The sequence below is a fragment of the Electrona antarctica genome (assembly GCF_951216825.1).
Source record: "Electrona antarctica genome assembly, chromosome: 21".
NCBI classification, from domain to species: Eukaryota; Metazoa; Chordata; class Actinopteri; order Myctophiformes; family Myctophidae; genus Electrona; species Electrona antarctica.
In genome coordinates this window covers 4,174,131-4,195,273 of record NC_136802.1, presented here as the reverse complement: position 1 = coordinate 4,195,273, position 21,143 = coordinate 4,174,131, and the positions used below count along the sequence as shown (strand labels likewise).

The window sequence follows — 21,143 nt, the reverse complement described above, 5'->3', positions numbered from 1 at the left end:
CTCCCATGGGGAAACCCCATCCACTCACCCCCCTTTAGACCTCCTCCCATGGGGAAACCCCATCCACTCACCCCCCTTTAGACCTCCTCCCATGGGGAAACCCCATCCACTCACCCCCCTTTAGACCTCCTCCCATGGGGAAACCCCATCCACTCACCCCCCTTTAGACCTCCTCCCATGGGGAAACCCCATCCAGGTCACAGCACCAATGTAACGCCCGCGATTCCAACTCCGTGTGAAAGTCCATCCTAACCACTACCAAAGGCTCTGCCACCCCCCCCCCCCACCCCCGCCCCCCCCCTCCAAACAAGCCCAATTGACTGACTTCTATTGTAAACCAAGATGCATTAACCCCCCCCCCCCCCCCTCTAAATAGCCAGCACCCTTACCACCCTTAGCACCCATAGCACCCCCCCAGGCACCCCCTGAGACACTCTGCTACACAGGGCTTTAACCCGTTTTATTTGCAGTTTCCTGTTGGTGTTCAGATTAAGTTGCTCCATCATGGCTTCATTGTATGTATGAGTAATGCATTCTTGATTCAGTTTGGCTTCATCATGACTATTCACTTTAATAAAGAAATAAAGCGCCTTTATCCAAGGTGCTTTACATAGATTGTGCATTACATTCACCCATTCACACACCGATTGTGGCAGAAGCCATGCAAGGTACCAACCAGCACATCGGGAGCAATTTGGGGTTCAGTGTCTTGCCCAAGGACACTTCGACATGTAGACAGGAGGAGGAGCCGGGATTCGAACCACCGACCCATGGATCATTGGACGACCTGCTCTACCTCCTGAGCCACAGTCGCCCTTAATAAAGTGACCTCTCTGTGTGGTCCAGTGCTTAATTCATTCATTCATTTTATTTTAGGGCTGCAACTATATACAATATATTCATGAATCTTTTGTTGGGATGTCCGATATTAACGGCCGATATTTGCATGTAAAATCTGAAAATATTTGATCATAATCGGTTTTAATTAGGGATGTACCAATGAGACATTTTGTCCGATATGGTTATGCGATATAATAACATTGTTGTTATGGCTGATAACCGATAAAACCGATTTGTCCATTCTGAAGGCTTATAAACACTGCATTTGAAAAAAAGCATATAGGCATATGGCTCTTTATTCCAAAACTAGGCCACTGTTATTAAAATGTTGGCCCATATCCAACATAAACAGCTTGAATGTAGTATTTTTATTTAAAAATGTTCAAACTTGTTGACTCTTTTGAAAGCTTCCTCAGAAGCTTTTTCAGGCTTTTATTTATTTATTTATTTTTCAGCAAAATTATTATAAAATATAATATCTGCTAAAACCGATATATTATTTTGATATTGATTCGATACCGATCTGATGTGATGACCGATTAATTGCCCATCCCTTATTTTAATTAAATTATGATAACGTTTATTTTTATTTGGAAAACCTTACATTTATGAATGCATCCAGCGGGGCATCACAAATTAGGCATAATGTGTTAAATCCACAAGTGCGTATATCAGTATCGGTTGATATCGGTATCGGAAATTAGGAGTTGCAATATCGGCAAAAGGTCTATATCGGGACATCCCTAATATTTTGCATGTGTAACCCAACACTGGTAGACAAGTATACCAGTGTTGGGTTACATACAAAATATGTATGAATATACTGTGTAGTTGCAGTCAATGTCATCTTTTTAACCTTAAGACCAGAAATCTCTTTTACAAGGGAGCATCTCCCCCTGGACCAGTGCGTTAGCGAGTTCACTAATGGGTAGCCTCAAACAAATTGCAACAGAAACTATTTCAACTTTTTTTGTTTCATAAATATGGTATAGCAACAACATATCAAAGGTCCTAAGAAATCCCAGTAGGGAACATATCATCACAAAATGTGATGGTTATCACAAATGCGCAAGTGGCTATGGACATTTTTAGCCCAACTTGGGGTGTTTTTTGTGAAAAAAATGGAATGGATTCAGAATCAAGAAAAGTCCCTAGTTTTACACGTCACATGCTACTTAAATCAGAATGAAATTTTGAGAATTTTGCCTTATATATGTTGTTAAGGGTACCATCATCTATTGTAGCATTTTTCAATATGTTCCCCTACTGGGATTTCTTATAGACTTTTGATTTGTTGTTACTAACATATTTATGAAACAAAAAAAGTTGAAAGAGTTTCTGTTGCAAGTTGTTTGAGGTTGACCCCTTATTATCCATAGAATGCCTATATGCACTGGCATAACGGCAGTGGGTAAATATGTAAACATTTAATTAATAGTTTACACCATGAGACTTCCCCAGTTGATTACTTAGGCCTGCACACAAAGACAATGATTGATTGTAATACGTTCTGAAATTGTATATTAAAATATGCAAATGAGGCACTATATAGGAAAAAATGCAAACGCTACTACTGTGGAAGGGTTATCATATTAATTTACTTAGATTGATCCTATAAACAATTTAATATAGGTATGGTTTTGTCCACTCATGAGCTCTGGCTCATGGACTAAGAATCGGTTTGGAGCTCTGGCTCATGGACTAAGAACCAAACAGAACTGAACCGGTTCCCATCCAATGTGCCAATGTGTCATGGCAATTAAGATACTTAACCCATCGGCCGCCTCAGGGACCCCTGGGGGTCCCCGGACCCCATTTGGGAACCATTGGTTTACATCACTCTGACCAACATAATTGGAGCCCGGAGGGGGAAGTGTTCTTGGGTAGGTAGGTTGTACTCAGGTCTTACGGTGGGACACGCCTCCTTTTTTTGGTGTCGCACAGGTGTCTGGCGCCTAAACCCTACAGAAACTATGACTAAAACTAACCTGAAAACCACTGGGCGAAACACAGGGGAAAGAGAGAGTCCGGTTGACGGATACCAGAGCCGTGTTGATGAAACGCTCTCTGCAGCTGCAGCTACAACGATGTCCAATAGTGGAAAGTCACTATGCATATAAAATAGCTGGAACTAGTGCTGGTTGTCTGGGTCAGGACCCACCGCAGTGGTGTCCGATTAGAACTTAACCAGGATGCCGGAATCTCTCATCTCTGACACACACGACGATGTCTGGGTTGTAATGCCAGGTATCGCTGAGAATATGGTAAATGGTAAATGGTAAATAATTTATATAGCACCTTTATCCAAGGCGCTTTACAGAGATTGTGCATTACATTCACCCATTCACACACATATTCATACACCGATGGCGGCGGAAACCATGCAAGGCACCAACCTGCACATCAGGAGCAATTAGGGGTTCAGTGTCTTTGCTCAAGGACATTTCGACAGTAACTCTGGGGGAGCCCACAGGGATCGAACTAGCAACCTTACGGTTACCATCCAGCCACTCTACACTCTAGTCCAAAGATGGATATACACAGTGGAGACATCATCGTGACACTAGACTTGCAGAGCATAAAAGGCGGCTCCCATGGCTTCTAAACCTCAGATACCAAACAACACACGTGGTATCTCCAACATGTCAACACATACGAATCAAGGTATCTGGTTTTACAACCCATATACCTTGGATAGCTTCTTACCTTTGGCACGAGTCTTCTAGATGGGACAGAATAACTGGCTAATGGCTAAGCAACCGTAGAGGTTTCTACATCCCGGTTAAGTTCGTATCGAACACCACTGTAGTGGGTCCTAACTAAATAACCAGCACTGGTTCGAGCTATTTTACATGGTCCTACCCCTGAGCCACCGCCACCCATATCTCAGCGATACCTGCAGCCAACACCTACCCAGACAGCAGAGGATGTGCAAAATGCAGACATGAAGAGACATGACATGATCAGACAGCGACACAGAAGGTGTATAGTCGTGTTGGGGTGGATGTTGTAAAAGGAAAAGAAAATGGTGCAAAAACACAGACAAATATGTCGTGGATATCGTGGTAAAATAAATTTCGGTGTGCCGAAAAATCAACATGATCGTAAAGATAAAATAAAATGAGGTACTGCCTCAAACATCACTTTTTACATGCATTTAGCTGACGCTCTTAATCCAGAGCGACTTACATTAAGCAAGAACAAAACATGGCAATACATACAAAGTAGTTATCATGAATCATACGTAAGCTAAGAACGTAACAGTGGAATATATATATAATGAAACTATGCATATTTGCATACATGCAAATATGCATAGTTTCATTATATAGATATTACACTTTTACTATATAGTGCTATGACTACATAAAAATGCTATCTAATGTACATAAGTTGAGCCTTTGCATACGCCTGTAAGGTCGTCGAGGCTATATGGAAAGGGCTAAGATGGAGTCTGAAGAGGTGGGTTTTCAGACGGCGGAAGATTGAGAGTATCTTTTGTAGATATTCTGCTGTATTAAAAAAAAGAAATATTGACATTATGTCGTTAAAAAAAAAGGAGATTCAGAAACATGTTTGTTGTGGAGAAAAATAAAAGAAAATGGTGCAGAAACAGACCTATTTTGTTGTGGATAATCTGTCGTGAACTAAATAATAACAAAAACAGACGTGTTGTTGTGATCATCTGTTCTTAAAAAAAGGGGAAGGGGATGTTCAGAAATATTGTCATGGTGTCAATATTCTGTAATTTAAAAAAATGGCTCATGTGAATATTGTCATCATGTTAAAAAATATGTGCAGTATATTCCGTATAAAAAAGATGTAGCAGTGATTCAGCGTTAACTGAACAGGGATACGTAGTTTGGCGTTCACTGGCCCCGTTTTGGAAGCTCCCTCTCCACGCTAGCTTTGAGATGAGGTTCCGCAGGTGCGTAGGGTTCAGAGGTCAGAGGTCGTGTCCGGCAGGAAGTCGGCCAACGATGAACTTTTTTCCGCAACCTTTTTCGTATCCAAAAAGTCAAAGGTAATGGTCCGAGACGCCTGCAGATGTGTGCGCAAAAGAGTCGGGAAAGTACAATTTAAGCGACGGGTGGAAGAAGCAACCGTTTTAAATCGGTTAGTTAGTCATGCAGCCTGTGGCATGTTTTCCCGTTCAACCCATGGGGGAAGGCCCGACCGCGGGTGTCAGTACTGCTCCGACTCGGATGAAATGGGAAAACGTGTCTATCTCAGGCTGACTAAGTACGTGATTTGAAACGGTTGTTTCAAGCCGTCGCTTAACATTTTACATTCCGACTATCTTCCGATACCTGTTTGTGTCTCAAACTACCTATAGTTTTTGGATACGACGTCGCGAAAACGGGGTACTCGTTGTCGATGTACCGGACGCAGCCTCTGCCGGGACCTAGCGCAGTGGGGAACCTCATCTCGGAGCTGTCACGGAGAGTGAGGTTCCAAACGGGCTATAGGTCTAGGAGTTCACTTTGTTTCATGGCTTTTTCAATCTCTCTGGTAAGAATTTGTTTGGATGCCTCCATGGTCGTCTTTCTGTTCTTTCTCCTTCTGTCCTGCAGCTCCCTGCTGGTATGACAAGTATTCTCTAGTCCGCCTCTTCCTCCTCATCCTCTCCGTCGTCGTCAACGGAGGCGTCTTGGTACTGTTGGTACTCGGACACCAGGTCGTTCATGTTGCTCTCGGCCTCCGTGAACTCCATCTCGTCCATGCCCTCGCCGGTGTACCAGTGGAGGTAGGCCTTGCGGCGGAACATGGCCGTGAACTGCTCCGAGATGCGCTTGAACAGCTCCTGGATGGCCGTGCTGTTGCCAATGAAGGTGGAGGACATCTTGAGGCCGCGGGGCGGGATGTCGCACACGGCCGTCTTGCCGTTGTTTGGGATCCACTCGATGAAGTAGCTGCTGTTCTTGTTCTGCACCTTGAGGATCTCCGCCTCCACCTCCTTCATGGATATGCGGCCTCGGAACATGGTGGCGACGGTGAGGTAACGTCCGTGCCGTGGGTCGCAGGCTGCCATCATGTTCTTGGGGTCGAACATCTGCTGGATGAGCTGGGGCACGGTGAGGGCCGCATATTGCTGGCTGCCTCGGCTGGTGAGCGGAGCGAACCCAAGCATGAAGAAATGCAGCCTGGGGAAGGGAATCATGTTGACCGCCAGCTTCCTCAGGTCAGCGTTGAGCTGGCCGGGGAAGCGCAGGCAGGTGGTGACTCCGCTCATAGTGGCACAGACCAGGTGGTTGAGGTCACCGTAGGTGGGCGTGGTGAGCTTGAGGGTGCGGAAGCAGATGTCGTACAGGGCCTCGTTGTCGATGCAGAACGTCTCGTCCGTGTTCTCCACGAGCTGGTGGACGGACAGGGTGGCGTTATAGGGCTCTATCACCACATCCGACACCTTGGGAGAAGGCACCACGCTGAACGTGTTCATGATCCTGTCAGGGTACTCCTCTCGGATCTTGCCGACGAGCAGAGTGCCCATGCCTGACCCGGTTCCACCTCCCAGGGAGTGGGTGAGCTGGAAACCCTGGAGGCAGTCACAGTTCTCTGCCTCCTTCCTCAACGCATCCAGCACGTTATCCACCAGCTCCGCTCCCTCGGTGTAGTGGCCCTTTGCCCAGTTGTTGCCGGCGCCGGTCTGACCAAACACAAAGTTATCCGGTCTGAAGATCTGACCAAAAGGACTGGACCTCACCGAGTCCATGGTGCCCGGTTCCAGATCCACCAGCACGGCACGAGGAACATACTTGCCACTCGTTGCATTGTTGAAATAGACGTTGATTCTTTCCAGTTGCAGGTCGCTGTCCCCACGGTATGTCCCGGTGGGGTCGATGCCATGTTCATCACTTATGACCTCCCAGAACTTGGATCCAATTTGATTGCCGCATTGGCCAGCCTGTAAACTCACAATTTCTCTCATTTCTGTCAAAAGTTAGTTCGGTCACCTATAAGAACTTCTTTCAGTCTTTTATACTAGTTTTTTTTCAATCTTTCACTAGTTTCAATTTCTTTCTAGTTTCTTTCTTTTTCTAGTTTCTTTCAAAGTTTCAATATTCTTTCTGATTCTAGATTCCTCTTTCTTCTTCTTTCTGCTTCTAGATTCCTCTTTCTTCTTCACTGTTCTTAGGCAATTCTATATTCTGTTCTGTAGGCTGTGTGTAGGACCACGTCTTATATACCTTACCAGGCTCCGACAGGTCCGACATCACACACACACACAAACTGTTGCCTAACAACACCACTTGGTTCCCAAACTTTTTCATGTCAAGGACACTAATAAGCCCGCGGACATCCATTTGAAAACATATGCCAGGGACTCCCATAAGAGAAGATTTTTACGGCTCTAGCAGTGATTCTCAACTCGTTTAATTTCAAGGACCCCCAGTTTGACATGCATATTAGTCTACAGACCCCCATTTAATGTAATTTCTATCTCTGGGACCCCCAATTTATATTGTAAAATGAATGTTAATCTAACTCTGAGAGTTACAGACCCATAAGGGTCCATTTGGTTCCTAACTATCATTTAGCTGCAGGGGACCCCCTGGAACTCCCTCAAGGACCCCTGGGGGTCCCCGGACCCCACTTTGGGTGATAAGTGGTCATGGGTAAATGGTGCATTTATATAGCGCCTCCATCCAAGGCTCTTTACATAGATTGTGCATTACGTTGCGAGGAAACCATGCAAGGCACCACCCTGCTCATCGGGAGCTATTGACCTTATTCACACCGCTGCCATCTGGCCAGCAAGGTGGTAACTTACAGCCCATTGATCCAAACAGAAAGGTCCTATCTGATGGTATTAAACAACGTCAAACTCAACAAAGTGTCAGAGTTTAATTGGAAGCGCTCGTTATCAGTAAAGCAAACTCCTGCATTATGTGAAAATTCAAAACAGGTGGTACACATGGACTGTTGAGTGATATTCAATGAGCACTTCCAAACTCCAACACTTAGAACCCCCCCCCCCCCCCCCCCCCCCCCCGGTGGGGTTCCCCCCATCGAACGACATGACAACCTTCTTTCTTTAAGTTGCTTTTATTAGTAATAACGAGTTACAAGGCACACAATAGTGATGGCTGGATAGCTACGAATAGCCTACCAAAATGCTAGCGTAACCCGACGGCTCAGAGCACAACAACAACACCAAACTAGTAAACGTGCTTCCGCCCTCACCGCGGAAGTACTTCCCCCCGGGCTGGTCCTTAAAGGAACACACACAGTAGCACAGTCCTAACCATAACACAGTACTAGTGTTCCACTGGGACGCTACAGTATGTTATATTATTGATAACCTGCGTATAGTAGTAATTATGTTCACATTTAATGTATACTCTAGGAGCAAGAACCTTAAGACAACAACTGTTTATCCTTTTTGAGTGGTGTAAACCACTCCTACAACTGGCTTTGTTAGTGCAGAAAAAATGAGCATGGTTGCTATGTTCACCCTGTTCACCCGGGTGTGATTTCATTACGTCAGACATGATTTCATTACGTCAGACAGGCTTTGTATTGAGTTTGTGCTTGAAATGTACTGTAATTCTGCAAACTGTTAATAAATGCTTCAATCAATCAATCAAAACCACTCAGTTCACACGGGTGTGATTTTATTTATCTTTGAGTACGACTGGCTTTGTTAGTTTACGTGTCTGTGCTCAAAAAATGAGCATGGTTGCTACGGTCACCCAGTTCACCCGGGTGTGATTTCATTACGTAAGGCATTACGTCAGCTGATCAGGCTATATAAGACCTTACACCACTCAGTTCACACGGGTGTGATTTTTTATTTACTGTATGATGTTCCTCCATATTATTATTATTATTATTATTGAGTGGTGTAAACCACTCCTACAACTGGCTTTGTTAGTTTACGTGTCTGTCCGTACCAAAAAAATGAGCATGGTTGCTATGGTCACCCAGTTCACACGGGTGTGATTTCATTACGTCAGACCACAGCTGATCAGTCTATATAAGACCTTACACCACTCAGTTCACACAGGTGTGATTATTATTATTATTATTACCATTTGTATCTTGTTGAATGCCTATAGTACTATTACTCAGCCTATAGTACTATTACTAGTGCTACAGTGTGTGAGGAGGTCTTGTGGACACAACATGTAACAATAAAAATCACACCCGTGTGAACTGAGTGGTGTAAGGTTTTATATAGCATGATCAGCTGTGGTCTGACGTAATGTCTGACGTAATGAAATAAGGTAAGGTATTATGTAGCCTGATCAGCTCTGATCTGACGTAATGAAATCACACCCGGATGTGATTTCACAACTGGCTTTTTCTGTGCAGAGAAAATGACCATGGTTGCTACGGTCATCCAGTTCACCCGGGTGTGATTTAATTACGTCAGAAATTATTTTGAACATAGCAACCATGCTCATTTTTTTCTGCACACAAAAGCCAGTTGTAGGAGTGGTTTACACCACTCAAAAAGCACCTTGTATTATTGCTGCCATCATCATTAGTTATTAGGCCCTGTCACATTTGTCTCCTTTTATGATGATTTCCTGTTTTTTTGTTATATAAAGTGTATAGCCTATTTGTACGTCTCTAAATGTTATGATGAATTGAAAATGGTGGACCCTGTTGTAAACAAGTCGGTGTAATGCTTTATGGTGTCGTCCACAGTTAACAGTTTTTGTATTGAGTTGTGCTTGAAATGTACCTATTATTCTGCATACTGTTAATAAATACTTCAATCAAATACTTCGATCAATCAAAAGTCACCATTAATGCACACAGCTGGCATGCTGTGGCTGTCTGGCACCACACCGCCCTCTACTGGTGGAACAGAGGAGTTGTTGTGGTTCTACAGCTTCAATGGACGAGGAGGAGGAAGAAGTCATTTTCTGCTGATATGAAATGGAAAATAACTTTCTGGATATTATAGATATTAAAGATAGTTGAAAAACAACAACGCTCTCATTACCAAAATATACCAAACATTTAACAAAATACCAAACATTTAACAAAACAACCCAACAGCCTTTTTGGCGCATCTTGTGGGTTTGTTTTCATAGACCTGACCGCTTGTTTCTCCCGTGACATCCGATCTGGCAACACACTGGTTAGGAGTTCAGAGGAAACGAAACCTAAATGTGTTTGTTTCTGTGTTTCAGCCTCGCCCAGAGTCAGTCCTCCTGTTTTTATGAGAGAACTTCTAGTTCTGGGAACTCACGTTAGTCTCAGTCAACAGTCATTCTCCACAGAGAGGTGATCGTCAGTCAGTAAAATGTCTCTAGTCGTGGACCAGGACCAGTTGTTCAGTTGTTCTCTGTGCGTGGAGGTGCTGAAGGAGCCAGTGACTCTGCCCTGCGGACACAGCTACTGCTTCGGCTGCATCGAAGGAGCCTGGGACCAGGAGGCCGAGGAGAAGAGCCTGTCCAGCTGTCCTCAGTGTGGAGAGACCTTCTGTCCACGGCCTGCTCTGAGGAGGAACCACATGCTGGCTGAGGTGATCATTCTGATGACCATCAGAGAGAGACATGAAGCAGACTTGGATCCAGTCGCCCAGCGTCTTGGAGTTTAGTTCAAAATAGTCTTTGTACTTTCTTACTTGAGGTCCGTATATCTACATAAACGTTCATATTTCAAATGTAAAGTGCTAAACCCATGGCCACAGATGTCTTAATTATGTACGGTCGCTCAGAAGTATCTGTATATTCCTTATTGTTCAATAAAAAGCCTTTTAATCCGATCGGTGGCCATTTTCTCTGTATACTTTAAACTGCGCGACCCTATCGTTTGGGAGGTGTATTGCACTCTGATATGTTATAACTCTTTGAGGAAAAATAGACACCGATGGGATTAAAATGCGTTTTATTGAACAATACGGACTATACGGGTACTTCTGATCATCCGTACATGATTGTAACATCAGTGCCCATTGGGAAGGTTGTTTATATTTTAAATATGAACGTTAATGTAGATGTACAAAGCCCAAGTGCGAAAGTACAAAGGCTATTTTGAACTAAACTCCAAAGACTTTAATAAAATATAAGTATTAATGCTAGAGCTGAATAATAATGACTTTACTGATCACTTGGTTAGAATGTTATCATATAGATAGATAGATAGATAGATACTTTATTAATCCAATCCCCGAGGAGAAATTGAAGTGTTACAACAGCAGCAACAGGCAGCCAGCTTCATGCGGCGCCAAGACTTCATCTCCGTACAGGGTGTGGGAGTGTATGTGACTTATTAGTCCATGAGTTCACGTGTGTGTGTGTGTGTGTGTGTGTGTGTGAGTGTGTGAGAGTTGGCCTAGAGAGTTCTTCTGGAATGCATGCAAGGTCAGTTCTCGTGGTGGAAGATAGCCATAGTCCATGTTTTTTCTTTTTGTCTCTTTTTCTTTCCTATTTTTCATTTTCATTTCATTTTTAAGGTGTGGCAGTCTATGGTGATAGTAAACAATGAACCTAGCGTTTAAAAACATGCTCTCTATCTTCCATTTTAACATTGTGGTCAAGGGAAAAAATGGGGGGAAAATGACCAGGATGGTTGGGTCGTCAAAACTAGGTCACGTGCTACAGGCTGATCATCTGAACTCGGTACATACTATATATTCTGTACCAGTGTCATGTTCAGGAAGTGAACGGTACCTTGAGCTGCCCTGATGCATAGTTGTGAGCCTGTAAAAAAAGACAGTTCAAGAAAATAACCACTTAGTTATTTTTGGCTCTGAAGTTGAAGGATGTACTGTTTACACGTTGGAAAGAATGTATAGCATCATTAATGCTGAAATAAATGTTCATTTTAAATAAGTCTGAATTCTATGTAAGACATGTTCAGATAGTTAACATTCCTATGATCATGGACGTGTACAGTACATAGAATGACTAGAGATTCCTGTTGGCTTAGTTTACAATTTAGGCATTTATCCCAGACGCTCTTAAAAGCCAGAGCGATTTACATTAAGCATTACTTTAGTTGTCATCAGTGAGTGAGCTTTACACACACCAGCAGGCTAAGGGACAGCTGTTCTTTCTCAGGAAAGACTGACTGTGTAAAAACCCTCAGCACACACTTTGCACTTTCACTGGTATTTGTGCCCTGGCTGTTATTGTTTTTATTGATTGATTTTAGGTAGTCGTTTTGTATTGCAGTGGAGCTTCCGAGTGTATGTTTTCCACATGTACCTAACCAGTGCATCTACGTGACAATAACGTGAATCTGAATCTATTTGCAGCTTGTGGAGAAACTGAGGACTCCAGATGTTCAGCGGTCTTCTGTCTCTGCCGCTCCGCTCTACGCCGGCCCTGCGGACGTAGCCTGTGACCTTTGCCCCGAAAGCAGACGCCACAAAGCCGTGATGTCCTGTCTGGGGTGTGAGGTGTCCTACTGCGACACTCACCTCCAGCCTCACTACAATGTTCCTGCATTTAAGAAGCACAAGCTGGTCCCGGCCACGCGCGCGGCCCGCCTGCACCACAGCATGTGCTCCAGACACCACAAGCCCATGGAGGTGTTCTGTCGCACGGACCAGCAGTTCATCTGCTACCTGTGTGCCATGGATGAACACAAGGGCCACGACACGGTGTCAGCGGCCGCGGAGATGAGCCACAGACAGGTACCGTAGAGAGGAGCCACAGACAGGTACCGTAGAGAGGAGCCACAGACCGGTACCGTAGAGAGGAGCCACAGACCGGTACCGTAGAGAGGAGCCACAGACAGGTACCGTAGAGAGGAGCCACAGACAGGTACCGTAGAGAGGAGCCACAGACAGGTACCGTAGAGAGGAGCCACAGACAGGTACCGTAGAGAGGAGCCACAGACAGGTACCGTAGAGAGGAGCCACAGACAGGTACCGTAGAGAGGAGCCACAGACAGGTAGCGTAGAGAGGAGCCACAGACAGGTACCGTAGAGAGGAGCCACAGACAGGTACCGTAGAGAGGAGCCACAGACAGGTACCGTAGAGAGGAGCCACAGACAGGTACCGTAGAGAGGAGCCACAGACAGGTACCTTAGAGAGGAGCCACAGACAGGTACCGTAGAGAGGAGCCACAGACAGGTACCGCAAGGAAATTAGTTCAGGCATTCAGTTTAAGGTGACTCGGTTCCACAGATACAATTTGTGAAAATAGCCGATCTACAAGCTCACAACGCCTCTCAACGCGAGGAGGTGTGAGCTTGTAGATCTACTATTTTAACAATGTTTGAGCAAACATCTAATTTTTCATGCATGAGAAGGCAGACCTCCCGGTGCTGCACGATTCTTGCTCAACTGTGAATCTCGATTTTCCTCCACGAGAATTGAGATCACGATTCTCACACGATTGTCATTTTTTCCATGAAAATATTTATTCAAAAAGCATAAACAAAAACATAAGAGTAACTAAAATGAATTGGACAGCCATCTAGTGCTGCACCGTTCTTCACAAAATGAGATTGCATGCAGTAGGTGTCTGAATCTAGATCTCAATCTTTTTTATGATTAATTGAGCAGCACTATCACACATCAAAGAGAGAGTAGCAGAGCTGCCCTGCTATCGGTGTATAAATGAACGTATTGTGTCAACTGTGTCTTCACGTTGTGTGTGAATCCAAACGTTCTCTTGCAGAAACAGTTGGGGACGAGTCAGCAAAACCTCCAGCAGAAGATCCAGGAGAGAAAGAAGGAAGTGAAAGAGCTGAGAGAGGTCAAGGAGACCCTGAAGGTCAGAGTTCACATCAGGCTAGCTAATAGTTCCTGATGTTCTGTTACTTACTGTGACTACTCAGTAGTTCCTGATGTTCTGTTACTTACTGTGACTACTCAGTAGTTCCTGATGTTCTGTTACTTACTGTGACTACTCAGTAGTTCTGATGTTCTGTTACTTACTGTGACTACTCAGTAGTTCCTGATGTTCTGTTACTTACTGTGACTACTCAGTAGTTCCTGATGTTCTGTTACTTACTGTGACTACTCAGTAGTTCCTGATGTTCTGTTACTTACTGTGACTACTCAGTAGTTCCTGATGTTCTGTTACTTACTGTGACTACTCAGTAGTTCCTGATGTTCTGTTACTTACTGTGACTACTCAGTAGTTCCTGATGTTCTGTTACTTACTGTGACTACTCAGTAGTTCCTGATGTTCTGTTACTTACTGTGACTACTCAGTAGTTCCTGATGTTCTGTTACTTACTGTGACTACTCAGTAGTTCTGATGTTCTGTTACTTACTGTGACTACTCAGTAGTTCTGATGTTCTGTAGTCCATAGAATATTATGTACAGCTACAAATATCACCCTTGAAATTAAACGGTTTTAGAACCACTGGTATTGTAGCCTGGGCAGCATTCCTTTTCGGGTTTATGATCCGGTCGGGAGCGGATGATATCGTTACGTCATGTTGTAGTCATTGTTTTGTAGTCATCAGGATGATATCGTTATGTCATGTTGTAGTCATTGTTCTGTAGTCATCAGGATGATATCGTTATGTCATGTTGTAGTCATTGTTTTGTAGTCATCAGGATGATATCGTTATGTCATGTTGTAGTCATTGTTTTGTAGTCATCAGGATGATATCGTTATGTCATGTTGTAGTCATTGTTCTGTAGTCATCAGGATGATATCGTTATGTCATGTTGTAGTCATTGTTTTGTAGTCATCAGGATGATATCGTTATGTCATGTTGTAGTCATTGTTTTGTAGTCATCAGGATGATATCTTTACGTCATGTTGTAGTCATTGTTTTGTAGTCATCAGGATGATATCGTTATGTCATGTTGTAGTCATTGTTCTGTAGTCATCAGGATGATATCGTTATGTCATGTTGTAGTCATTGTTTTGTAGTCATCAGGATGATATCGTTACGTCATGTTGTAGTCATTGTTTTGTAGTCATCAGGATGATATCGTTATGTCATGTTGTAGTCATTGTTTTGTAGTCATCAGGATGATATCGTTACGTCATGTTGTAGTCATTGTTTTGTAGTCATCAGGATGATATCGTGACGTCATGTTGTAGTCATTGTTTTGTAGTCATCAGGATGATATCGTTATGTCATGTTGTAGTCATCAGGATGATATCGTGACGTCATGTTGTAGTCATTGTTTTGTAGTCATCAGGCCGGAACCCTCAATCTGGAATCTTTTCCCTCAAACTGATTTTTCCCAATAAAAGCTGCAGGCTACGAGGGAACGAGTCACGCCTTCATAGAGAAGGTATTAATTATTCTTACGGTTTGAGGGAAAGGAAGTTCTGCTTCCGATGGTTCTGGTCTGATGACTACAAAACAGTGACTACAACATGACGTAACGATATCATCCGCTCCAGACCGGTTCACACGGCAATTTGGTAACACAGATCAGATTTCCTCCGAGGTGGAAAGCCTGGTGACCCGAGGTTACTGGTATTGTAATTGTATAACAGACATGAAGTCCACATACTGACACGTACGGTTGTGATGGAAGCGATTCTGGATCCCAACCCACTGCACCACACGATCGATCGTGCGCGTGTGTGTGTGTGTGCGTGACTGTGTGCATGTGTGTTAAGCAGAGCTCTGCAGAAGCAGCCGTGGAGGCCAGTGAGCAGATGTTCTCAGAGATGAAGGCGAGCGTGGACAGAAGACACAGCCAGGTTAAAGACATGATCAGACAGCAGGAGAAGACAGCCGTGTCCCAGGTTGAGGACGTCCTGAGACAGCTGGAGGAAGACATCGCACAGCTGGAGAGGACACACGCTGAGCTGGACCAGCTGTCCCACACTGATGACATCACACATTTCATTCAGGTTCTGTCCCACACCGATGACATCACTCATTTCATTCAGGTTCTGTCTCACACTGATGACATCACGTATTTCATTCCGGTTCTGTCCCACACTGATGACATCATGCATTTCAGGTTTAGGTTAAACCATTTAACCACTTTAAACCTAAATATGTTGGTTATTTGAAAATAGCAGATCTACAAGCTCACAACGTGTCACCAATTGACAAGTTTGACCTTGTACTGTACATAAAAAAAGTGTAATATCTTTGAAACATTTTAATAACACAAACCTTGTCTGGCAGACAATATTTTCTGATGGGGGTCTGGGGGCCAAATACGAATTGAATGGCCCTTGGTATGAAAAGGATTACGAAGCAATATTACAATAATAATTGTTATTAATACTATTATTTATGTGTTCTCTCCAGAGCGTCCAGAGTGCGTCCAGCTCCAGTGGACCTCCAGTCTTACCCAGTGATGTCGTGTCCACTCTGAGCTCCTTCACTCAGCTGAGAGAAGATGTGTCTGCTCTGAGAGATGACCTGGACCTGGTCCTCAACACACCCTGGACACACACAGGTTGCACACACACACACACACACGCACGCACGCACGCACACGCACGCACACACACACACACACACACACACACACACACACACACACACACACACACACACACACACACACACACACACACACACACACACACACACACACACACACACACACACACACACCAGATCAACCAGCCATCATAGTAAACAGTGGATTGTTAAAGTCAGAAGACAGTTGATGTTAACGCTGTACACCAAAAATTCCCACTTTGAGAAGCAATGCTTTAGTTGAGGTCATTCTTCAGAGTGTTCTTCATCTGACTCATGTCTTGTGTCTCCAGAGTGTTTAGTTGAGGTCATTCTTCAGAGTGTTCTTCATCTGACTCATGTCTTGTGTCTCCAGAGTCTCCAGCTGATGTTTCTCATCCAGCAGAGCCTCAGACCAGAGAGGAACTCTTACAATGTGAGTCCATGTTCAGGCTGAGTGTTTTCTGACCAACAGCTTGATGACACTGACGTTCATCATGTGTTGTCGTGTGTTCTCACAGATTCCTGTCCGCTCTCATTGGATAAGAACACAGTACACGACAACCTCGTCCTGTCAGAGGAGAACAGGAAGGTGACCAGAGAGAAAACTCAGCACCCTGAACACCCAAAGAGATTTTTATTGTACCGTCAGGTGTTGTGTAAGGAGGCTCTGACTGAACGCTGTTACCTGGAAGTAGAATGGAATGAGGGTGAATTAGTTTATATAGCTGTCTGTTACGACGACATCGACAAACATGAGCGTTTTCAGTCAAGCTTTGCATTCAATTCAAAGTCCTGGTGTTTAAGATGCTTAGGTGACGACTGCTGGTTCACACACAACGGCATTGATACCAAAGTGACAAAGCCTACTAGTTACACCAGAGATGTTAATACCAATCCCAGTCTTCCAGATTATTATACGTATAGTTTCACTTCCACCAGGGTGGGGGTGTTCCTGGACCACAAGGCAGGGACTCTGTCCTTCTACAGTGTTGGTGACAACACAACAACCCTCCTCCACACAGTTCACACCACCTTCACACATCCTCTCTACGCAGGGATAGGGCTTCACGGTCCCTCTGATTACACAACACTTGGGAGTCTTGGTGAGGACAGTTATGGTGATCGTAATTATAAGACTGTAACTCATACAGCAGAGGTGTGTAAGATATGGTAGGCATGTTTAAAGACACCTGATCCTGGTATTCAGTTGAAAACCTCACCAGTGTTCTGTAGGGAAAGAGAAGATCATAGTGTATAGGAACTACTTGGTGGATTAATTGGTAGATGATAGTTATGCTTTGATTGTTTATTTTCACATAAAAGATACCAAATTGTCAAATACCGTACACTTAATACGTAAAGAAACAGGCAAACAAATTTGAATCTACTTTTTTTTTCTTTTACTGCCTTGCACTGCGAGGCGTTGTGATCGTTGCTTGTAGATCGTCTATTTTCACAACGTTTACCCCTGTCTTTATATGACAATTTGGTAAATAAAGAGGTCTTAAAAGACATTAAATTGTAACTTTATAAATGTGCAGATGTCCTCTCTATAAACGTATACTGTATAATTACACTGTATACACATTAAGATCCCTCTTTGGGAACCACTGCTGTCGGCAGTATTCTTGCAATAAAGGTTGGTAATGACGAGAGAGTTGTTGTTATTTTCAACTATCTTGATAAAATCCATAAAAATCACTTCTATTCCTGCCTTTTAAAACTATAACCCCAACTACTCCTCTGTGTCACCAGTAGAGGGCGGTGTGGTGCCACACAGCCACAGCATGCCAGCTGTGTGCTTTAATGGTAACGAGGACTAATGTTGATGGCAGCAATGATTCAAGGTTCAAGATGCTCTTTATTGTTACATGTTGTGTCCACAAGACCTCCTCACACTGTAGCACTATGAGTAATAGTCATTCAACAAGATAAACGTACAATATAGATCAGCTCCTAGACACTAGCACTATGAGTAATAGTCATTCAACAAGATAACAGTACAATATAGACCTCACACTGTAGCACTATGAGTACTAGTGATTCAACGAGTTAAAAGTACAATATAGACCTCACACTGTAGCACTATGAGTAATAGTCATTCAACAAGATAAAAGTACAATATAGACCTCACACTGTAGCACTGAGTACTAGTGATTCAACGAGTTAAAAGTACAATATAGACCTCACACTGTAGCACTATGAGTACTAGTGATTCAACGAGTTAAAAGTACAATATAGACCTCACACTGTAGCACTATGAGTAATAGTCATTCAACAAGATAAAAGTACAATATAGACCTCACACTGTAGCACTATGAGTAATAGTCATTCAACAAGATAAAAGTACAATATAGACCTCAGCTTCTCAAACACTAGCAGCACAAGTAGACCGATATAATAATAATAATAATAATAAAACTTTATTTGTATAGCACCTTTCATGACATGAAATGCAGCTCAAAGTTCTTTAAAAAAGAAAAGAAAAGCAAGGCATAAACATTAAAAAAAACGAGCAGTAATGCAATACAGTGAGGACATGAATAACAAAACAATTAAAAGATCAATTAAAAGCAAGAGTGTAGGCCCAGACGGTGGCGTAACCGTCTGGGCACCCGACTGGTAATCCAGTCGCAGTGTGCCGCGGGTTCGACTCCCGAGCCCGACACGGCCTTTACTGCATGTCTTCCCCCATCTCTCTCCCGTTTCCTGTCAGCCTACTGTCTGTCCCTTCAAAAACCAATAAAAGGCGTAAGCCGCAAAAAAAATATCTTTAAAAAAATAAAAAAAGCAAGAGTGTAGAAGTGAGTCTTGAGCTGCGCTTTAAAAATGTCTACAGAGGCTGCCTGTCGAAGGTACAGTGGGAGTTTGTTCCACGCCGTCGGCCCGTAGAAGCAAAACGCTGCTTCCCCGTATTTTTTAGTTGCCATTGCCATGATATAGTAACGCTAAAAGCTGAAATGGCTGCATTTAAAAGACAAATATACAAGACACAAAACCACTAGATTGCAAAAAGACAGAACATACGGTAAAAGGCTAATGCTTGGGATTAGGGATTCCAGTCTGGTGGTTGCTGGGAAGAAAATAATGAAAATATAATAAATACAACAACTCGTATCCTATTATCGTTTGCTTTGAAATCAGACATGGTATACACTGACACCACGCTAGACAGGAACGCCCAATAACGTCACATCCGGTTTTAGCCTGGGGTAAGAATTTTCTATGGCTGCCAGTACGACTTGGTCCAATCCTTAATCACATACGGACAAACATCTATGCCGATGCTATCTAACTTGCGGAGGTAGCGTGCCTTGTCCACGGGCAACAGATCTTTCAACGTATGGCATTGCAAATACGTTTGATAATCGCTACTCTGCTCAATATTGTTTTGAAAATGCCGCAAATTGCATTGCAGTGAACGAGCGCAAATCACAACTTCCCCCGGTTGTGGGCGGAGTCACAGTTTGAGGCGCTGTTTACGCGCCGTGGTGTCAGTGTATACAATCCTGCAGTTCCAGGGTTTTTTGTTTTGTTCAGTTTTTTAAAGTTCATTCTAGGCAGAGGAATACAAAATAAAAATAAGTTTTTCAAACTTTGAATATGGTTTTAGTATCTCTATCGTGAGAGATATTTTAGTCAATATCTTCAAATGGGCATGTGTGTGTGTGTGTGTGTGTGTGTGAGCTTTGGTTCGCAAAGTGCGGATAGGGCACCGCCGCAAGGGGTCCTCAGGGGACTTCCAGGGGGTCCCCTGCAAAAGTAGTTGATATATACGTTAATATATAGCACCACAATCATTTTAACCACTTTATCCATTCATAGCTTGGCTATTCTTCAAGAATTACAGATCTACGCTCACAACCTGAGCAGTACATCTGCAATTTTTGAAAATTTAAGAGGAAAATCTTTAATAATTTAGCATTTAAAAAAAAACTCACACCAGTGTGAAGCGAGGGGCGCTCTTATCATCGTACATCATCATGACGTAAAATAGACGATTTACTGCATACTTGGAAGGGGTAGAGCAAAGTTTTAGGTCAGTGCAGACTGCAGATTCATTCAAGTCATGTATACTTTCCAAATCATACCTTTACTAACATTTAGATTTATTTTTACCCCAACACTGATACACCGTGATATTTTTAAACCATTAAGATCAACTAAATCATATTATAATGCAAGTAGATGTAATGACTAATATTTATTCATAATAAAAATAATGCATACTATATAGCTCATAGGCCTACATGTCTACAGGTCAGGTAGTATTTGATATTCATTATATAATATTATATTACAATTACAATATTACAACTAGAAATATTGTTCCTGAAGAAACAATGTGGAGTCGCTGCAGGAAGCCAAAAGATTGTACTGTATTGTTTAATTTAATGTAATTGATTAACGTAATTTAGACCAGGGGTTCTCAACGTTTTTGGCCGGGGACCCCCGGAAATGCTTTGGCAATGTCTCGGGACCCCCGCCCCGCCCCCTCCCGCCTCCCGAAATTGACTGCTACAATAACCTTAAACCCCTTTTGGTGTTTTAAGCATTGTTATAATTTAGCTATTGAAAAATAGCAGATCTACAAGCTCATAGCGCGCCACCGAGTGGCGCGCTATGAGCTTGTAGGTCTGCTATTTTTGAAAAATCGTGAAAATAAAATTTAAAAAAAAAACTTTTATTTTTTTATTTTTTAAAATAATTTGGGGACCCCCTAAAATAATTTGGCGACCCCCCGAGGGGTCGCGACCCACGGGTTGAGAACCCCTGATTTAGACCTTAAATTGGGGGGGTTTGACCGGAAATGACCAATTTTTCCAAAGGTGTCCCTTATTTGAAAATATAATAGTTGGCAACCGGGTGTGTGTGTGTGTGTGTGTGGTGACCATATCACGTTTCAAATGGATATATTCCTTAATCCCTTCACCTGCGAGCTGCTCCAGCACAAAGTCAAAGTAAATTGTTGAGTGCAGATTATGATCC

At 43.2% G+C, this 21,143-nt stretch overlaps 2 protein-coding genes across 3 annotated transcripts; one reads left to right on the top strand and one right to left on the bottom strand.

Moving 5' to 3' along the window:
• Nucleotides 1-5,440: 5,440 nt before the first annotated feature.
• LOC306913729 (tubulin beta chain-like) lies at nucleotides 5,441-6,772 on the bottom strand (the record flags this gene model as incomplete). Its single annotated transcript, XM_079490542.1, has 1 exon — nucleotides 5,441-6,772. Exon 1 carries the CDS (start codon nucleotides 6,767-6,769, stop codon nucleotides 5,441-5,443), a length of 1,329 nt encoding a protein of 442 aa, XP_079346668.1. The 5' UTR covers nucleotides 6,770-6,772.
• Nucleotides 6,773-9,930: 3,158 nt separating this feature from the next.
• LOC306913909 (tripartite motif-containing protein 16-like) lies at nucleotides 9,931-17,811 on the top strand. 2 transcript variants are annotated; one of them, XM_079490744.1, is made up of 7 exons: nucleotides 9,931-10,321; nucleotides 12,059-12,115; nucleotides 13,444-13,527; nucleotides 15,353-15,586; nucleotides 15,996-16,146; nucleotides 16,528-16,587; nucleotides 16,673-17,811. In XM_079490744.1, exons 1-7 carry the CDS (start codon nucleotides 10,100-10,102, stop codon nucleotides 17,326-17,328), a joined length of 1,464 nt encoding a protein of 487 aa, XP_079346870.1. In that variant the 5' UTR covers nucleotides 9,931-10,099; the 3' UTR covers nucleotides 17,329-17,811. The 2 variants fall into 2 exon arrangements, with proteins under 2 accessions (XP_079346870.1, XP_079346869.1); XM_079490743.1 differs by having other exon boundaries at nucleotides 12,059-12,439; nucleotides 13,432-13,527.
• Nucleotides 17,812-21,143: the final 3,332 nt, after the last annotated feature.

Excerpts from the sequence above, each read along its gene's own strand:
- LOC306913909 (XM_079490743.1), top strand. The coding sequence starts at position 10,100 with ATGTCTCTAGTCGTGGACCAGGACCAGTTGTTCAGTTGTTCTCTGTGC. Across the intron at positions 16,147-16,527 it reads CACACCCTGGACACACACAG|AGTCTCCAGCTGATGTTTCT; the intron begins GTTGCACACACA and ends TTGTGTCTCCAG. Across the intron at positions 16,588-16,672 it reads CAGAGAGGAACTCTTACAAT|ATTCCTGTCCGCTCTCATTG; the intron begins GTGAGTCCATGT and ends GTGTTCTCACAG.